Consider the following 15,762-nt stretch of genomic DNA (forward strand, 5'->3'; position numbering starts at 1 on the left):
GTTATTTTTGGGGATAAAGTTATTTTCCTTAAATAATGTTATATGTCAGAATTGAAGAGGCATGAACCACCCCCCCCCCCCCATTAATAAAGCAGATAAAGTTGTCCTCATTAGCCAGTAATGATAAGCAGGATGTGCAACAACAACACAGCAATGTTAGTCTAAATTTCAACAACTTTACTTAACACTTTTCAAGCTCAAAAATATTTTCAACTTGTGTAAATGCTGCATTGTACCTTTAAAAATATATATTGTAATGGCAACCCCAAGCATAAAAGGGTTAAACCGCTGTTTAGTAGATCTTCCCTTCCAGAGGCACAGCATACAGTAAATTCCCCTCTCCCTCCCCCCAAGCATGAGTCAAAGCTCCATGGTGAGGGTCAAACAGATATCAGCCAGAGCTGTGGGTTTATTGTTCTTAAATACACATTTTTACACATTAGTACCACCCACAGGGTTTTGTAAAACAACCAATAAACACATACAATACTCTCAGCCACTCCCACACAAAAACCTCCCCTCTGTCTGTGATACAATTACCTTACACAATGGTTGATACAATTACCTTACACAATGGTTGATGTAACTATCACAGACAGAGAAATACAGTTCAATTACCATGGAGCCAAAGTCTTTCGTTATACAAATGGGCTACATGGCATAGCTATCTGGGGTATCACTGTCCAAATAAGGCAAGTACTGAAAGACCCGGCTTTCGTGTCTTTGCAGGGGAAAAGTAAGCATTTCAACAAGGGGCCATAGTCTAAAGGCAGCAGGCGGGCAACCAGGCTCCTCCAATGCACAGTGGCGAGATTGGTCTCGTCACATCTCTCCCCTTTTCCAAACAGACTAACAGGGTATATGACCTCCTGCCGGTCAGTGCACTGGTTAGTCCAGCAACCCACCCACAAAACACAATCAGCAGTACAGCCCACCCACGATAAATGGTCACTACACCTGTGTAGAGGAGAAACTTGTCCATGTCCAGGTTCCTCACCACGGCTGTGTGGGGGGCTGGTACGCTGAATTGGTGGGTTGCGAGGTGGGCAGAGACCAGCTGTACTCTGCCCTGGTGCCAGCACTACCACGGAAGTAGCCTGGTGGGAGCCTGGCTGCTGGAGGGTGAGACCGATCGTCTCCCCTTTGGACAAAGCACCATGCTGCTGTGGGGGGAGACTGACTGTCTCCCCTTTGGACAAAGCACCATGCTACTGTGGGGGGAGACTGACTCTCTCCCCTTTGGCCCTATTGCTGGGGGACAGGACCAACTGTCCCTACCCCCTGTGCTGTAAGTGCAGAGACCACGGTCCCATCTACATGGTTGTGGGGCTTACTGTCTCCCCCTGGTGCGTTAAGCTGCCGCTGGAGAGAGGGGGTAACAAGCTCCTCTCCCATACGTACTTCCAGCCACTGGGGAATGGAGACTGGGCTCCCAATCCCCTGCATCTCACTCTGCTGATGGGGGGCAGAACCAACTGTCTCTGCCACCTGTAACTCAGCCTGCCGCTGAGGAATGGAGTCTGGGCTCCCAATTCCCTGCATATCACTCTGCTGCTGGGGGACAGGACCAACTGTCTCTGCCCCCTGTAACTCAGCCTGCCGCTGGGGAATGGAGTCTGGACTCCCAATTCCCTGCATATTCCTCTGCTGCTGGGGGACAGGACCAACTGTCTCTGCCCCCTGTAACTCAGCCTGCCACTGGGGAATGGAGTCTGGGCTCCCAATTCTCTGCAGGACCGGTGGAGAGACCTCGGTCCCATTTCCACCAGTCACCTGGGGTACTTCCCAGTAAATCTCCACAATATCTTCCCAGCTGAATGGGTCTGGATCTGGGTCTGTCACCTTGCTGTCCTGCTGAGCCTTCCCAATGGAGTGGAAGAGATCTCGGTAATCCTGCTCCAGTTCCCACTCCAGGGTTGCTAGGTGAGCCAGGTCTTGCTCTACCTTATGGGGGTCATCTCAGTCATGCCTAGCCTCCCTCTCATGGAAAATGTCCTGAAGTCTGGTCTGCGCAGGGCTCCCGAAGTCAGGCTCTGCAAAGGACTCCCATAACAAGCCAGGACCATCAAACTCCTCTCCCTCTGGCCTGTCATGCTCGGCTGCCCAGGGTATATACTGTGCCATATACCACCAGAGCGCCTGATAGGCATCCTCCAGCCATAGCTCCTGCCATACCCGGTGCTCTAGTTCCTTCATCCATTCCTCCAGGGGCTGCTCTCCCAGGAAGGGCATCCGCAGGGCCACTTGCTTCTTCAACCGCTGCTCTTCACTGGGGAGACTCTTACCCTGCTGGTATTGTACATTATCCAGGGCCTGGTACCAGATGCCTTTCCTTAATGCATCCTGGCCATCCAGGTCCTCCTCCTCATATAACACTGCTGGTTCCATTCTGTTGCTTTTAGGGTCGCTGTACTGGGACATGCGTTGCCCCCAACTTGTAAATCCACGGAATGGTGTCTCCTGTAGCTGTCCTTCTGGCTGTGGGAATGATCCCGTCGCTTACCACCAATTGTAACGGCACCCCCAAGCATAAAAGTGTTAAACCGCTGTTTAGTAGATCTTCCCTTCCAGAGGCACAGCATACAGTAAATTTCCCCTCTCCCTCCCCCCAAGCATGAGTCAAAGCTCCATGGTGAGGGTCAAACAGATATCAGCAAGAGCTGTGGGTTTATTGTTCTTAAATACACATTTTTACACATTAGTACCACCCACAGGGTTTTGTAAAACAACCAATAAACACATACAATACTCTCAGCCACTCCCACACAAAATCCTTCCCTCTGTCTGTGATACAATTACCTTAATACAATTACCTTACACAATGGTTGATACAGTTATCTTACACAATGGTTGATATAACTATCACAGACAGAGAGCCGAAGTCTTTCGTTATACAAATTGGCTACATGGCATAGCTATCTGGGGTATCACTGTCCAAATAGGGCAAGTACTGAAAGACCCGGCTTTCGTGTCTTTGCAGGGGAAAAGTAAGCATTTCAACATGGGGCCATAGTCTAAAGGCAGCAGGCGGGCAACCAGGCTCCTCCAATGCACAGTGGCGAGATTGGTCTCGTCACATATATATATATATAATTTTTAAAGTCTATAGATTATTTAATGTTTTTAAAAGTGTGGTATTTTATAAATGGCATGGTTATGGGTGGATAGTTAGTGAATAGCCAATTTTGATCAGCAGTGGAACTAATTATGGGTATTTATCATTATTTGATTAGAACTCCCGATACCAGACATATCAACGGATGTGGAATTACATGCACTCAAAGCAGCCAAGCGTATTTGTCAAGAGCACAGAGGAAGGAATAGCCAGAGTGTTGAACTCAAACTATGCATTCCTTTTGGAATCCACTATGAATGAATATTATCGTCAACGCAACTGCAATCTCACTCAAGTTGGAGGTCTTCTGGACACCAAGGGCTATGGCATTGGCATGTCTGTAGGTAAGGCTTTGCTATTTACATCTATTATAAAACATCTTCAGTGCAGTCATTTCATTTAATTGCTTCTCCCCTTGTAGACATCATTTAACTAGTTCAACTGCTACTAAATATAAAACATGAAACAGTAATGTACAGTTTGTTTTCACTACAGATTCAAAGCCAGAGATATAGCCAGGGCATGATTTATGATTAGGCTAATTTGCAGATGCTTTGGGTATCCTCACTTACAGAGCATTTGTCTGTTTGGCTGATAGCTATTGCTGTGCAGGCCAGTTTTTATTTCAGTACTGTCTGTGTACTGCAAACTTGGCTGAGAATGGCACCCAATGCTTCGTGATGGTACCAGACACAAGGGGGTTGTCGTGGAAACATCTTAGTATCTTTTGACGAACGGGAATAAAGATGTAAATCTTGCCTTGGATACACAACAGACATACTCTAAGTTAATATTTTTTACCACAATTGAATGTTTTTTAATCGTTTCAATAAATTTAAATGTATTATTTTCAAATTAATTTAATATTGACTAATGCTGGATATAGACAACAAAGTTTACCTCACTACTGCAGTCATTTAATTTAATGAATGCCAGACTTTAAATGGACATTAAATATTAAATACATTTCATGCACCTCCCTCTAGTTATAGGTTTCACTGTATGTATCTGAAGGGGAGTTACTGCGCATATGCAAATATGTCAGCACTGGAATATAGTGACGCTAGCTATCAACATGACAGCACTTATGGCTAGAGGGAGACTGGGAATAACCTCAATAATATGCTTAGAATATGTATTTAGGGCCAGCTTACAAGTGGAGCGCTAAATATTGCTTTCATGAAAGCGATATTTGCGCTTCACTGTGTAATACCAGCGCATGCTAATATTCGCTGGTATTATAAGTTATTAGCAATGCAAACGCGAGATGGGAAGCATTGCGCTCATGAGAGCGTGCGTCCATAGGCTCCAATGGGAGCGTCATTTTGAGGACCTAAGCACAGGGAATGGGGTAAGTAGCGCAGCGATAGCAGCAACTATAAAAATATATTGTATGTGATTATATATTTATTTAAGCAGGGGATAAAGGGACCTAGAGGTCATTATTATTTTGTGTTTCATATATAGCATGTTATTTTACTTATTTTATAAACCTGTGGCTTTCCACTAAATTGGATTAAATAGCACGACTCTCTCTAACAGCGGTGAGACCGCACTACAGCATGATGCCCCCAGTAGTGAGACGTGTTGTAATCTCTCTAACAGCAGTGAGACCGCACTATAGCCTGATGCCCCCAGTAGTGAGACGTGTTGTAATCTCTCTAACAGCAGTGAGACCGCACTATAGCCTGATGCCCCCAGTAGTGAGGCGTGTTGTACTCTCTCTAACAGCAGTGAGACCGCACTATAGCCTGATGCCCCCAGTAGTGAGGCGTGTTGTACTCTCTCTAACAGCAGTGAGACCGCACTATAGCCTGATGCCCCCAGTAGTGAGACGTGTAGTACTCTCTCTACCATCAGTGAGACCACACTATAGCCTGATGCCCCCAGTAGTGAGACGTGTTGTAATCTCTCTAACAGCAGTGAGACCGCATTATAGCCTGATGCCCCCAGTAGTGAGACGTGTTGTAATCTCTCTAACAGTAGTGAGACCGCACTATAGCCTGATGCCCCCAGTAGTGAGACGTGTTGTAATCTCTCCAACAGCACTGAGACCGCACTATAGCCTGATTCCCCCAGTAGTGAGACGTGTTGTAATCTCTCTAACAGCAGTGAGACCGCACTATAGCCTGATGCCCCCAGTAGTAAAACGTGTTGTAATCTCTCTAACAGCAGTGAGACTGCACTATAGCCTGATGCCCCCAGTAGTGAGACGTGTTGTACTCTCTCTAACAGCAGTGAGACCGCACTATATAGCCTGATGCCCCCAGTATTGAGACATGTTGTTATCTCTCTAACAGCAGTGAGACCGCACTATAGCCTGATGCCCCCAGTAGTGAGACATGTTGTTATCTCTCTAACAGCAGTGAGACTGCACTATAGCCTGATGCCCCCAGTAGTGAGACGTGTTGTACTCTCTCTAACAGCGGTGAGACCGCACTACAGCCTGATGCCCCCAGTAGTGGCTTTCCACTAAATTGGGTTAAATAGCACGACTCTCTCTAACAGCAGTGAGACCGCACTATAGCCTGATGCCCCCAGTAGTGAGACATGTTGTACTCTCTCTAACAGCAGTGAGATCGCACTATAGCCTGATGCCCCCTGTAGTCAGGCGTGTTGTACTCTCTCTAACAGCGGTGAGACCGCACTACAGCCTGATGCCCCCATTAGTGAGACGTGTTGTACTCTCTCTAACAGCAGTGAGACCGCACTACAGCCTGATGCCCCCAGTAGTGAGACGTGTTGTACTCTCTCTAACAGCAGTGAGATCGCACTATAGCATGATGCCCCCTGTAGTCAGGCATGTTGTACTCTCTCTAACAGCGGTGAGACCGCACTACAGCCTGATGCCCCCAGTAGTGAGACGTGTTGTACTCTCTCTAACAGCAGTGAGACCGCACTATAGCCTGATGCCCCCAGTAGTGAGACGTGTTTTAATCTCTCTAACAGCAGTGAGACCGCACTATAGCATGATGCCCCCAGTAGTGAGACGTGTTGTAAACTCTCTAACAGCAGTGAGACCGCACTATAGCCTGATGCCCCCAGTAGTGAGACGTGTTGTACTCTCTCTAACAGCAGTGAGACCGCACTATAGCCTGATGCCCCCAGTAGTGAGACGTGTTTTAATCTCTCTAACAGCAGTGAGACCGCACTATAGCATGATGACCCCAGTAGTGAGACGTGTTGTAAACTCTCTAACAGCAGTGAGACCGCACTATAGCCTGATGCCCCCAGTAGTGAGACGTGTTGTACTCTCTCTAACAGCGGTGAGACCGCACTACAGCCTGATGCCCCCAGTAGTGGCTTTCCACTAAATTGGGTTAAATAGCACGACTCTCTCTAACAGCAGTGAGACCGCACTATAGCCTGATGCCCCCAGTAGTGAGACATGTTGTACTCTCTCTAACATCAGTGAGATCGCACTATAGCCTGATGCCCCCTGTAGTCAGGCGTGTTGTACTCTCTCTAACAGCGGTGAGACCGCACTACAGCCTGATGCCCCCAGTAGTGAGACGTGTTGTACTCTCTCTAACAGCAGTGAGACCGCACTACAGCCTGATGCCCCCAGTAGTGAGACGTGTTGTACTCTCTCTAACAGCAGTGAGATTGCACTATAGCCTGATGCCCCCTGTAGTCAGGCGTGTTGTACTCTCTCTAACAGCGGTGAGACCGCACTACAGCCTGATGCCCCCAGTAGTGAGACGTGTTGTACTCTCTCTAACAGCAGTGAGACCGCACTATAGCCTGATGCCCCCAGTAGTGAGACGTGTTGTACTCTCTCTAACAGCGGTGAGACCGCACTATAGCCTGATGCCCCCAGTAGTGAGACGTGTTGTACTCTCTCTAACAGCAGTGAGACCGCACTATAGCCTGATGCCCCCAGTAGTGAGACGTGTTTTAATCTCTCTAACAGCAATGAGACCGCACTATAGCATGATGCCCCCAGTAGTGAGACGTGTTGTAAACTCTCTAACAGCAGTGAGACCGCACTATAGCCTGATGCCCCCAGTAGTGAGACGTGTTGTACTCTCTCTAACAGCAGTGAGACCGCACTATAGCCTGATGCCTCCAGTAGTGAGACGTGTTGTAATCTCTCTAACAGCAGTAAGACCGCACTATAGCCTGATGCCCCCAGTAGTGAGACGTTTTGTAATCTCTCTAACAGCAGTGAGACAGCACTATAGCCTGATGCCCCCTGTAGTCAGGCGTGTTGTACTCTCTCTAAGAGCGGTGAGACCGCACTACAGCCTGATGCCCCCAGTAGTGAGACGTGTTGTACTCTCTCTAACAGCAGTGAGACCGCACTATAGCCTGATGCCCCAGTGGTGAGACTTGTTGTACTCTCTCTACCATCAGTGAGACCACACTATAGCTTGATGCCCCCAGTAGTGAGACGTATTGTAATCTCTCTAACAGCAGTGAGACCGCACTATAGCCTGAAGCCCCCAGTAGTGAGACGTGTTGTAATCTCTCTAACAAAACAAAAAAAGACCCAGGAAAGGGGTTGAAACGCATAGAGGACTTACCTGCTACTGTTTGTGAACGTCTGAAGAATTGGAGCTGGACAGAACTCTGTGTACCCTGGCGTACAGAAGTGCAGAGGGCATCCTGTGAAATAACCGTGGTAACTAACACTTGCGCAAGTGGTCACCCAGGATCCGGACACCGGACACCGGGTGACGTAATTCACGGGATCATCGCTGTTTTACATCTGAAGGAGCAGCCGGAGTGTCGGGCCAGGTAAGGAGACCGTTGGCAGACACGTTTGGGCGGACATTTGAAAGGAGGTAAGAAAGCCTCCCGACTTTGTTTATATATTTGACTGTCTGTGTTTAAGAGGACAGTAAGGAATGAACTTTTAAACCTTCGGGGGCCAAGTTTTGAATTAAGAGAGACTGGAGTTATAACGGTCCTATTTGGGGGCGCTGACTCGAATATCACAAAGTTGGAAAAGTAACACAAACCCACATTGTCATTCTGGACATTAATTTCCGGGGATCCCCATGGGACAATAACATTAGGATTTGAACACAAGCGTCTTTATGTGTTCTCCACTAGCTATCATTTATATCCTCATTTACGAGTATCTGAGAGGTTTGAAATAGTTTGAATGGCTTAACCGGTTCTGATTTTTTTGTATGTGTGAATGGTATTGGATTTTACATTGATTTTAACTGTGTATTTTAGCTGTGAATTTATTGAACAAAACAGGTTATGTTTCACTGAATATTGCATATGTTTTAACTAAATATGTTTTAACTGAATATTGCATTTGATTATTAAGTTTTATTCTGACAATAAATTGTATTTTATATGCAGTAAGGACTCCTGGTTCTCTGCCCTTCTGTTTTATTTTACACCCATCAAGTCTATGCTGTAAGGATTTATTGCCACTCGATTAAATTACACTTTTATTGATTACTAAATATATGGTGAGGGATTTGGTACGTGATTTTAGATTTTCTAAGGCTGGTTTAATACAGCCAATTTTATATCCATAGATCTTTCTATATATCCTACGGCTGTCCTGCTGAGCCTTCCCAATGGAGTGGAAGAGATCTCTGTAATCCTGCTCCAGTTCCCACTCCAGGGTTGCTAGGTGAGCCAGGTCTTGCTCTACCTTATGGGGGTCATCTCAGTCATGCCTAGCCTCCCTCTCATGGAAAATGTCCTGAAGTCTGGTCTGCGCAGGGCTCCCGAAGTCAGGCTCTGCAAAGGACTCCCATAACAAGCCAGGACCATCAAACTCCTCTCCCTCTGGCCTGTCATGCTCGGCTGCCCAGGGTATATACTGTGCCATATACCACCAGAGCGCCTGGTAGGCATCCTCCAGCCATAGCTCCTGCCATACCCGGTGCTCTAGTTCCTTCATCCATTCCTCCAGGGGCTGCTCTCCCAGGAAGGGCATCCGCAGGGCCACTTGCTTCTGCAACTGCTGCTCTTCACTGGGGAGACTCTTACCCTGCTGGTATTGTACATTATCCAGGGCCTGGTACCAGATGCCTTTCCTTAATGCATCCTGGCCATCCAGGTCCTCCTCCTCATATAACACTGCTGGTTCTATTCTGTTGCTTTTAGGGTCGCTGTACTGGGACATGCGTTGCCCCCAACTTGTAAATCCACGGAATGGTGTCTCCTGTAGCTGTCCTTCTGGCTGTGGGAATGATCCCGTCGCTTACCACCAATTGTAACGGCACCCCCAAGCATAAAAGTGTTAAACCGCTGTTTAGTAGATCTTCCCTTCCAGAGGCACAGCATACAGTAAATTTCCCCTCTCCCTCCCCCCAAGCATGAGTCAAAGCTCCATGGTGAGGGTCAAACAGATATCAGCAAGAGCTGTGGGTTTATTGTTCTTAAATACACATTTTTACACATTAGTACCACCCACAGGGTTTTGTAAAACAACCAATAAACACATACAATACTCTCGGCCACTCCCACACAAAATCCTCCCCTCTGTCTGTGATACAATTACCTTAATACAATTACCTTACACAATGGTTGATACAGTTATCTTACACAATGGTTGATATAATTAACTTACACAATGGTTGATGTAACTATCACAGACAGAGAGCCGAAGTCTTTCGTTATACAAATTGGCTACATGGCATAGCTATCTGGGGTATCACTGTCCAAATAGGGCAAGTACTGAAAGACCCGGCTTTCATGTCTTTGCAGGGGAAAAGACAAGTGGAGCGCTAAATATTGCTTTCATGAAAGCGATATTTGCGCTTCACTGTGTAATACCAGCGCATGCTAATGTGCGCTGGTATTACAAGTTATTAGCAATGCGAACGCGAGATGGGAAGCATTGCGCTCATGAGAGCATGCGTCCATAGGCTCCAATGGGAGCGTCATTTTGAGGACCTAAGCACAGGGAATGGGGTAAGTAGCGCAGCGATAGCAGCAACTATAAAAATATATTGTATGTGATTATATATTTATTTAAGCAGGGGATAAAGGGACCTAGAGGTCATTATTATTTTGTGTTTCATATATAGCATGTTATTTTACTTATTTTATAAACCTGTGGCTTTCCACTAAATTGGATTAAATAGCACGACTCTCTCTAACAGCGGTGAGACCGCACTACAGCATGATGCCCCCAGTAGTGAGACGTGTTGTAATCTCTCTAACAGCAGTGAGACTGCACTATAGCCTGATGCCCCCAGTAGTGAGACGTGTTGTAATCTCTCTAACAGCAGTGAGACCAAACTATAGCCTGATGCCCCCAGTAGTGAGACGTGTTGTACTCTCTCTAACAGCAGTGAGACCGCACTATAGCCTGATGCCCCCAGTAGTGAGGCGTGTTGTACTCTCTCTAACAGCAGTGAGACCGCACTATAGCATGATGCCCCCAGTAGTGAGACGTGTTGTAATCTCTCTAACAGCAGTGAGACCGCACTATAGCCTGATGCCCCCAGTAGTGAGACGTGTTGTAATCTCTCTAACAGCAGTGAGACCGCATTATAGCCTGATGCCCTCAGTAGTGAGACGTGTTGTAATCTCTCTAACAGTAGTGAGACCGCACTATAGCCTGATGCCCCCAGTAGTGAGACGTGTTGTAATCTCTCCAACAGCACTGAGACCGCACTATAGCCTGATTCCCCCAGTAGTGAGACGTGTTGTTATCTCTCTAACAGCAGTGAGACCGCACTATAGCCTGATGCCCCCAGTAGTAAAACGTGTTGTAATCTCTCTAACAGCAGTGAGACTGCACTATAGCCTGATGCCCCCAGTAGTGAGACGTGTTGTACTCTCTCTAACAGCGGTGAGACCGCACTACAGCCTGATGCCCCCAGTAGTGGCTTTCCACTAAATTGGGTTAAATAGCACGACTCTCTCTAACAGCAGTGAGACCGCACTATAGCCTGATGCCCCCAGTAGTGAGACATGTTGTACTCTCTCTAACAGCAGTGAGATCGCACTATAGCCTGATGCCCCCTGTAGTCAGGCGTGTTGTACTCTCTCTAACAGCGGTGAGACCGCACTACAGCCTGATGCCCCCATTAGTGAGACGTGTTGTACTCTCTCTAACAGCAGTGAGACCGCACTACAGCCTGATGCCCCCAGTAGTGAGACGTGTTGTACTCTCTCTAACAGCAGTGAGATCGCACTATAGCCTGATGCCCCCTGTAGTCAGGCATGTTGTACTCTCTCTAACAGCGGTGAGACCGCACTACAGCCTGATGCCCCCAGTAGTGAGACGTGTTGTACTCTCTCTAACAGCAGTGAGACCGCACTATAGCCTGATGCCCCCAGTAGTAAAACGTGTTGTAATCTCTCTAACAGCAGTGAGTCTGCACTATAGCCTGATGCCCCCAGTAGTGAGACGTGTTGTACTCTCTCTAACAGCAGTGAGACCGCACTACAGCCTGATGCCCCCATTAGTGAGACGTGTTGTACTCTCTCTAACAGCAGTGAGACCGCACTACAGCCTGATGCCCCCAGTAGTGAGACGTGTTGTACTCTCTCTAACAGCAGTGAGATCGCACTATAGCATGATGCCCCCTGTAGTCAGGCGTGTTGTACTCTCTCTAACAGCAGTGAGACCGCACTATAGCCTGATGCCCCCAGTAGTGAGACGTGTTGTACTCTCTCTAACAGCAGTGAGACCGCACTATAGCCTGATGCCCCCAGTAGTAAAACGTGTTGTAATCTCTCTAACAGCAGTGAGACTGCACTATAGCCTGATGCCCCCAGTAGTGAGAGGTGTTGTACTCTCTCTAACAGCGGTGAGACCGCACTACAGCCTGATGCCCCCAGTAGTGGCTTTCCACTAAATTGGGTTAAATAGCACAACTCTCTCTAACAGCAGTGAGACCGCACTATAGCCTGATGCCCCCAGTAGTGAGACGTGTTGTACTCTCTCTAACAGCAGTGAGATCGCACTATAGCCTGATGCCCCCTGTAGTCAGGCGTGTTGTACTCTCTCTAACAGCGGTGAGACCGCACTACAGCCTGATGCCCCCATTAGTGAGACGTGTTGTACTCTCTCTAACAGCAGTGAGACCGCACTACAGCCTGATGCCCCCAGTAGTGAGACGTGTTGTACTCTCTCTAACAGCAGTGAGATCGCACTATAGCCTGATGCCCCCTGTAGTCAGGCATGTTGTACTCTCTCTAACAGCGGTGAGACCGCACTACAGCCTGATGCCCCCAGTAGTGAGACGTGTTGTACTCTCTCTAACAGCAGTGAGACCGCACTATAGCCTGATGCCCCCAGTAGTGAGACGTGTTTTAATCTCTCTAACAGCAGTGAGACCGCACTATAGCATGATGCCCCCAGTAGTGAGACGTGTTGTAAACTCTCTAACAGCAGTGAGACCGCACTATAGCCTGATGCCCCCAGTAGTGAGACGTGTTGTACTCTCTCTAACAGCAGTGAGACCGCACTATAGCCTGATGCCCCCAGTAGTGAGACGTGTTTTAATCTCTCTAACAGCAGTGAGACCGCACTATAGCATGATGCCCCAGTAGTGAGACGTGTTGTAAACTCTCTAACAGCAGTGAGACCGCACTATAGCCTGATGCCCCCAGTAGTGAGACGTGTTGTACTCTCTCTAACAGCGGTGAGACCGCACTACAGCCTGATGCCCCCAGTAGTGGCTTTCCACTAAATTGGGTTAAATAGCACGACTCTCTCTAACAGCAGTGAGACCGCACTATAGCCTGATGCCCCCAGTAGTGAGACATGTTGTACTCTCTCTAACAGCAGTGAGATCGCACTATAGCCTGATGCCCCCTGTAGTCAGGCGTGTTGTACTCTCTCTAACAGCGGTGAGACCGCACTACAGCCTGATGCCCCCAGTAGTGAGACGTGTTGTACTCTCTCTAACAGCAGTGAGACCGCACTACAGCCTGATGCCCCCAGTAGTGAGACGTGTTGTACTCTCTCTAACAGCAGTGAGATCGCACTATAGCCTGATGCCCCCTGTAGTCAGGCGTGTTGTACTCTCTCTAACAGCGGTGAGACCGCACTACAGCCTGATGCCCCCAGTAGTGAGACGTGTTGTACTCTCTCTAACAGCAGTGAGACCGCACTATAGCCTGATGCCCCCAGTAGTGAGACGTGTTGTACTCTCTCTAACAGTGGTGAGACCGCACTATAGCCTGATGCCCCCAGTAGTGAGACGTGTTGTACTCTCTCTAACAGCAGTGAGACCGCACTATAGCCTGATGCCCCCAGTAGTGAGACGTGTTTTAATCTCTCTAACAGCAGTGAGACCGCACTATAGCATGATGCCCCCAGTAGTGAGACGTGTTGTAAACTCTCTAACAGCAGTGAGACCGCACTATAGCCTGATGCCCCCAGTAGTGAGACGTGTTGTACTCTCTCTAACAGCAGTGAGACCGCACTATAGCCTGATGCCTCCAGTAGTGAGACGTGTTGTAATCTCTCTAACAGCAGTGAGACCGCACTATAGCCTGATGCCCCCAGTAGTGAGACATTTTGTAATCTCTCTAACAGCAGTGAGACAGCACTATAGCCTGATGCCCCCTGTAGTCAGGCGTGTTGTACTCTCTCTAACAGCGGTGAGACCGCACTACAGCCTGATGCCCCCAGTAGTGAGACGTGTTGTACTCTCTCTAACAGCAGTGAGACCGCACTATAGCCTGATGCCCCCAGTGGTGAGACTTGTTGTACTCTCTCTACCATCAGTGAGACCACACTATAGCTTGATGCCCCCAGTAGTGAGACGTGTTGTAATCTCTCTAACAGCAGTGAGACCGCACTATAGCCTGAAGCCCCCAGTAGTGAGACGTGTTGTACTCTTTCTAACAAAACAAAAAAAGACCCAGGAAAGGGGTTGAAACGCATAGAGGACTTACCTGCTACTGTTTGTGAACGTCTGAAGAATTGGAGCTGGACAGAACTCTGTGTACCCTGGCGTACAGAAGTGCAGAGGGCATCCTGTGAAATAACCGTGGTAACTAACACTTGCGCAAGTGGTCACCCAGGATCCGGACACCGGGTGACGTAATTCACGGGATCATCGCTGTTTTACATCTGAAGGAGCAGCCGGAGTGTCGGGCCAGGTAAGGAGACCGTTGGCAGACACGTTTGGGCGGACATTTGAAAGGAGGTAAGAAAGCCTCCCGACTTTGTTTATTTATTTGACTGTCTGTGTTTAAGAGGACAGTAAGGAATGAACTTTTAAACCTTCGGGGGCCAAGTTTTGAATTAAGAGAGACTGGAGTTATAACGGTCCTATTTGGGGGCGCTGACTCGAATATCACAAAGTTGGAAAAGTAACACAAACCCACATTGTCATTCTGGACATTAATTTCCGGGGATCCCCATGGGACAATAACATTAGGATTTGAACACAAGCGTCTTTATGTGTTCTCCACTAGCTATCATTTATATCCTCATTTACGAGTATCTGAGAGGTTTGAAATAGTTTGAATGGCTTAACCGGTTCTGATTTTTTTGTATGTGTGAATGGTATTGGATTTTACATTGATTTTAACTGTGTATTTTAGCTGTGAATTTATTGAACAAAACAGGTTATGTTTCACTGAATATTGCATATGTTTTAACTAAATATGTTTTAACTGAATATTGCATTTGATTATTAAGTTTTATTCTGACAATAAATTGTATTTTATATGCAGTAAGGACTCCTGGTTCTCTGCCCTTCTGTTTTATTTTACACCCATCAAGTCTATGCTGTAAGGATTTATTGCCACTCGATTAAATTACACTTTTATTGATTACTAAATATATGAAGGGATTTGGTACGTGATTTTAGATTTTCTAAGGCTGGTTTAATACAGCCAATTTTATATCCATAGATCTTTCTATATATCCTACGGCTCTATAGCGCCTCCTATATCCTTTGTACTCTCTCTAACAGCAGTGAGACCGCACTATAGCCTGATGCCCCCAGTAGTGAGACGTGTTGTAATGTCTCTAACAGCAGTGAGACCGCACTATATAGCCTGATGCCCCCAGTAGTGAGACGTGTTGTAATCTCTCTAACAGCGGTGAGACCGCACTATAGCCTGATGCCCCCAGTAGTGAGACGTGTTGTAATGTCTCTAACAGCAGTGAGACCGCACTATATAGCCTGATGCCCCCAGTAGTGAGACGTGTTGTAATCTCTCTAACAGCAGTGAGACCGCACAATAGCCTGATGCCCCCAGTAGTGAGACATATTGTAATCTCTCTAACAGCAGTGAGACCGCACTATATAGCCTGATGCCCCCAGTAGTGAGACGTGTTGTAATCTCTCTAACAGCAGTGAGACCGCACTATAGCCTGATGCCCCCAGTAGTGAGACATATTGTAATCTCTCTAACAGCAGTGAGACCGCACTATAGCCTGATGCCCCCAGTAGTGAGACGTGTTGTACTCTCTCTAACAGCAGTGAGACCGCACTATAGCCTGATGCCCCCAGTAGTGAGACATATTGTAATCTCTCTAACAGCAGTGAGACCACACTACAGCCTGATGCCCCCAGTAGTGAGACGTGTTGTAATCTCTCTAACAGCAGTGAGACTGCACTATAGCCTGATGCCCCCAGTAGTGAGATGTGTTGTAATCTCTCTAACAACAGTGAGACCACACTACAGCCTGATTCCCCCAGTAGTGAGACATGTTGTAATCTCTCTAACAGCAGTGAGACCGCACTATAGCC

At 47.4% G+C, this 15,762-nt stretch overlaps 1 protein-coding gene across 1 annotated transcript in view; it reads left to right on the forward strand.

Annotated features, from left to right (window-relative positions):
- Window positions 1–3,239: 3,239 nt before the first annotated feature.
- The window catches only part of LOC128643350 (glutamate receptor ionotropic, kainate 4-like), a 38,647-nt gene continuing 26,124 nt past the window's right edge, over window positions 3,240–15,762 (forward strand). The window contains exon 1 of the mRNA XM_053696280.1: window positions 3,240–3,459. Within this exon, the coding sequence (XP_053552255.1) occupies window positions 3,261–3,459 (199 nt within the window). The 5' untranslated portion in view covers window positions 3,240–3,260. The remainder of the gene's footprint in view (window positions 3,460–15,762) is intronic.

The sequence above is a fragment of the Bombina bombina genome, unplaced genomic scaffold (genome assembly GCF_027579735.1).
Source record: "Bombina bombina isolate aBomBom1 unplaced genomic scaffold, aBomBom1.pri scaffold_712, whole genome shotgun sequence".
In the NCBI taxonomy this organism is placed as follows: domain Eukaryota; kingdom Metazoa; phylum Chordata; class Amphibia; order Anura; family Bombinatoridae; genus Bombina; species Bombina bombina.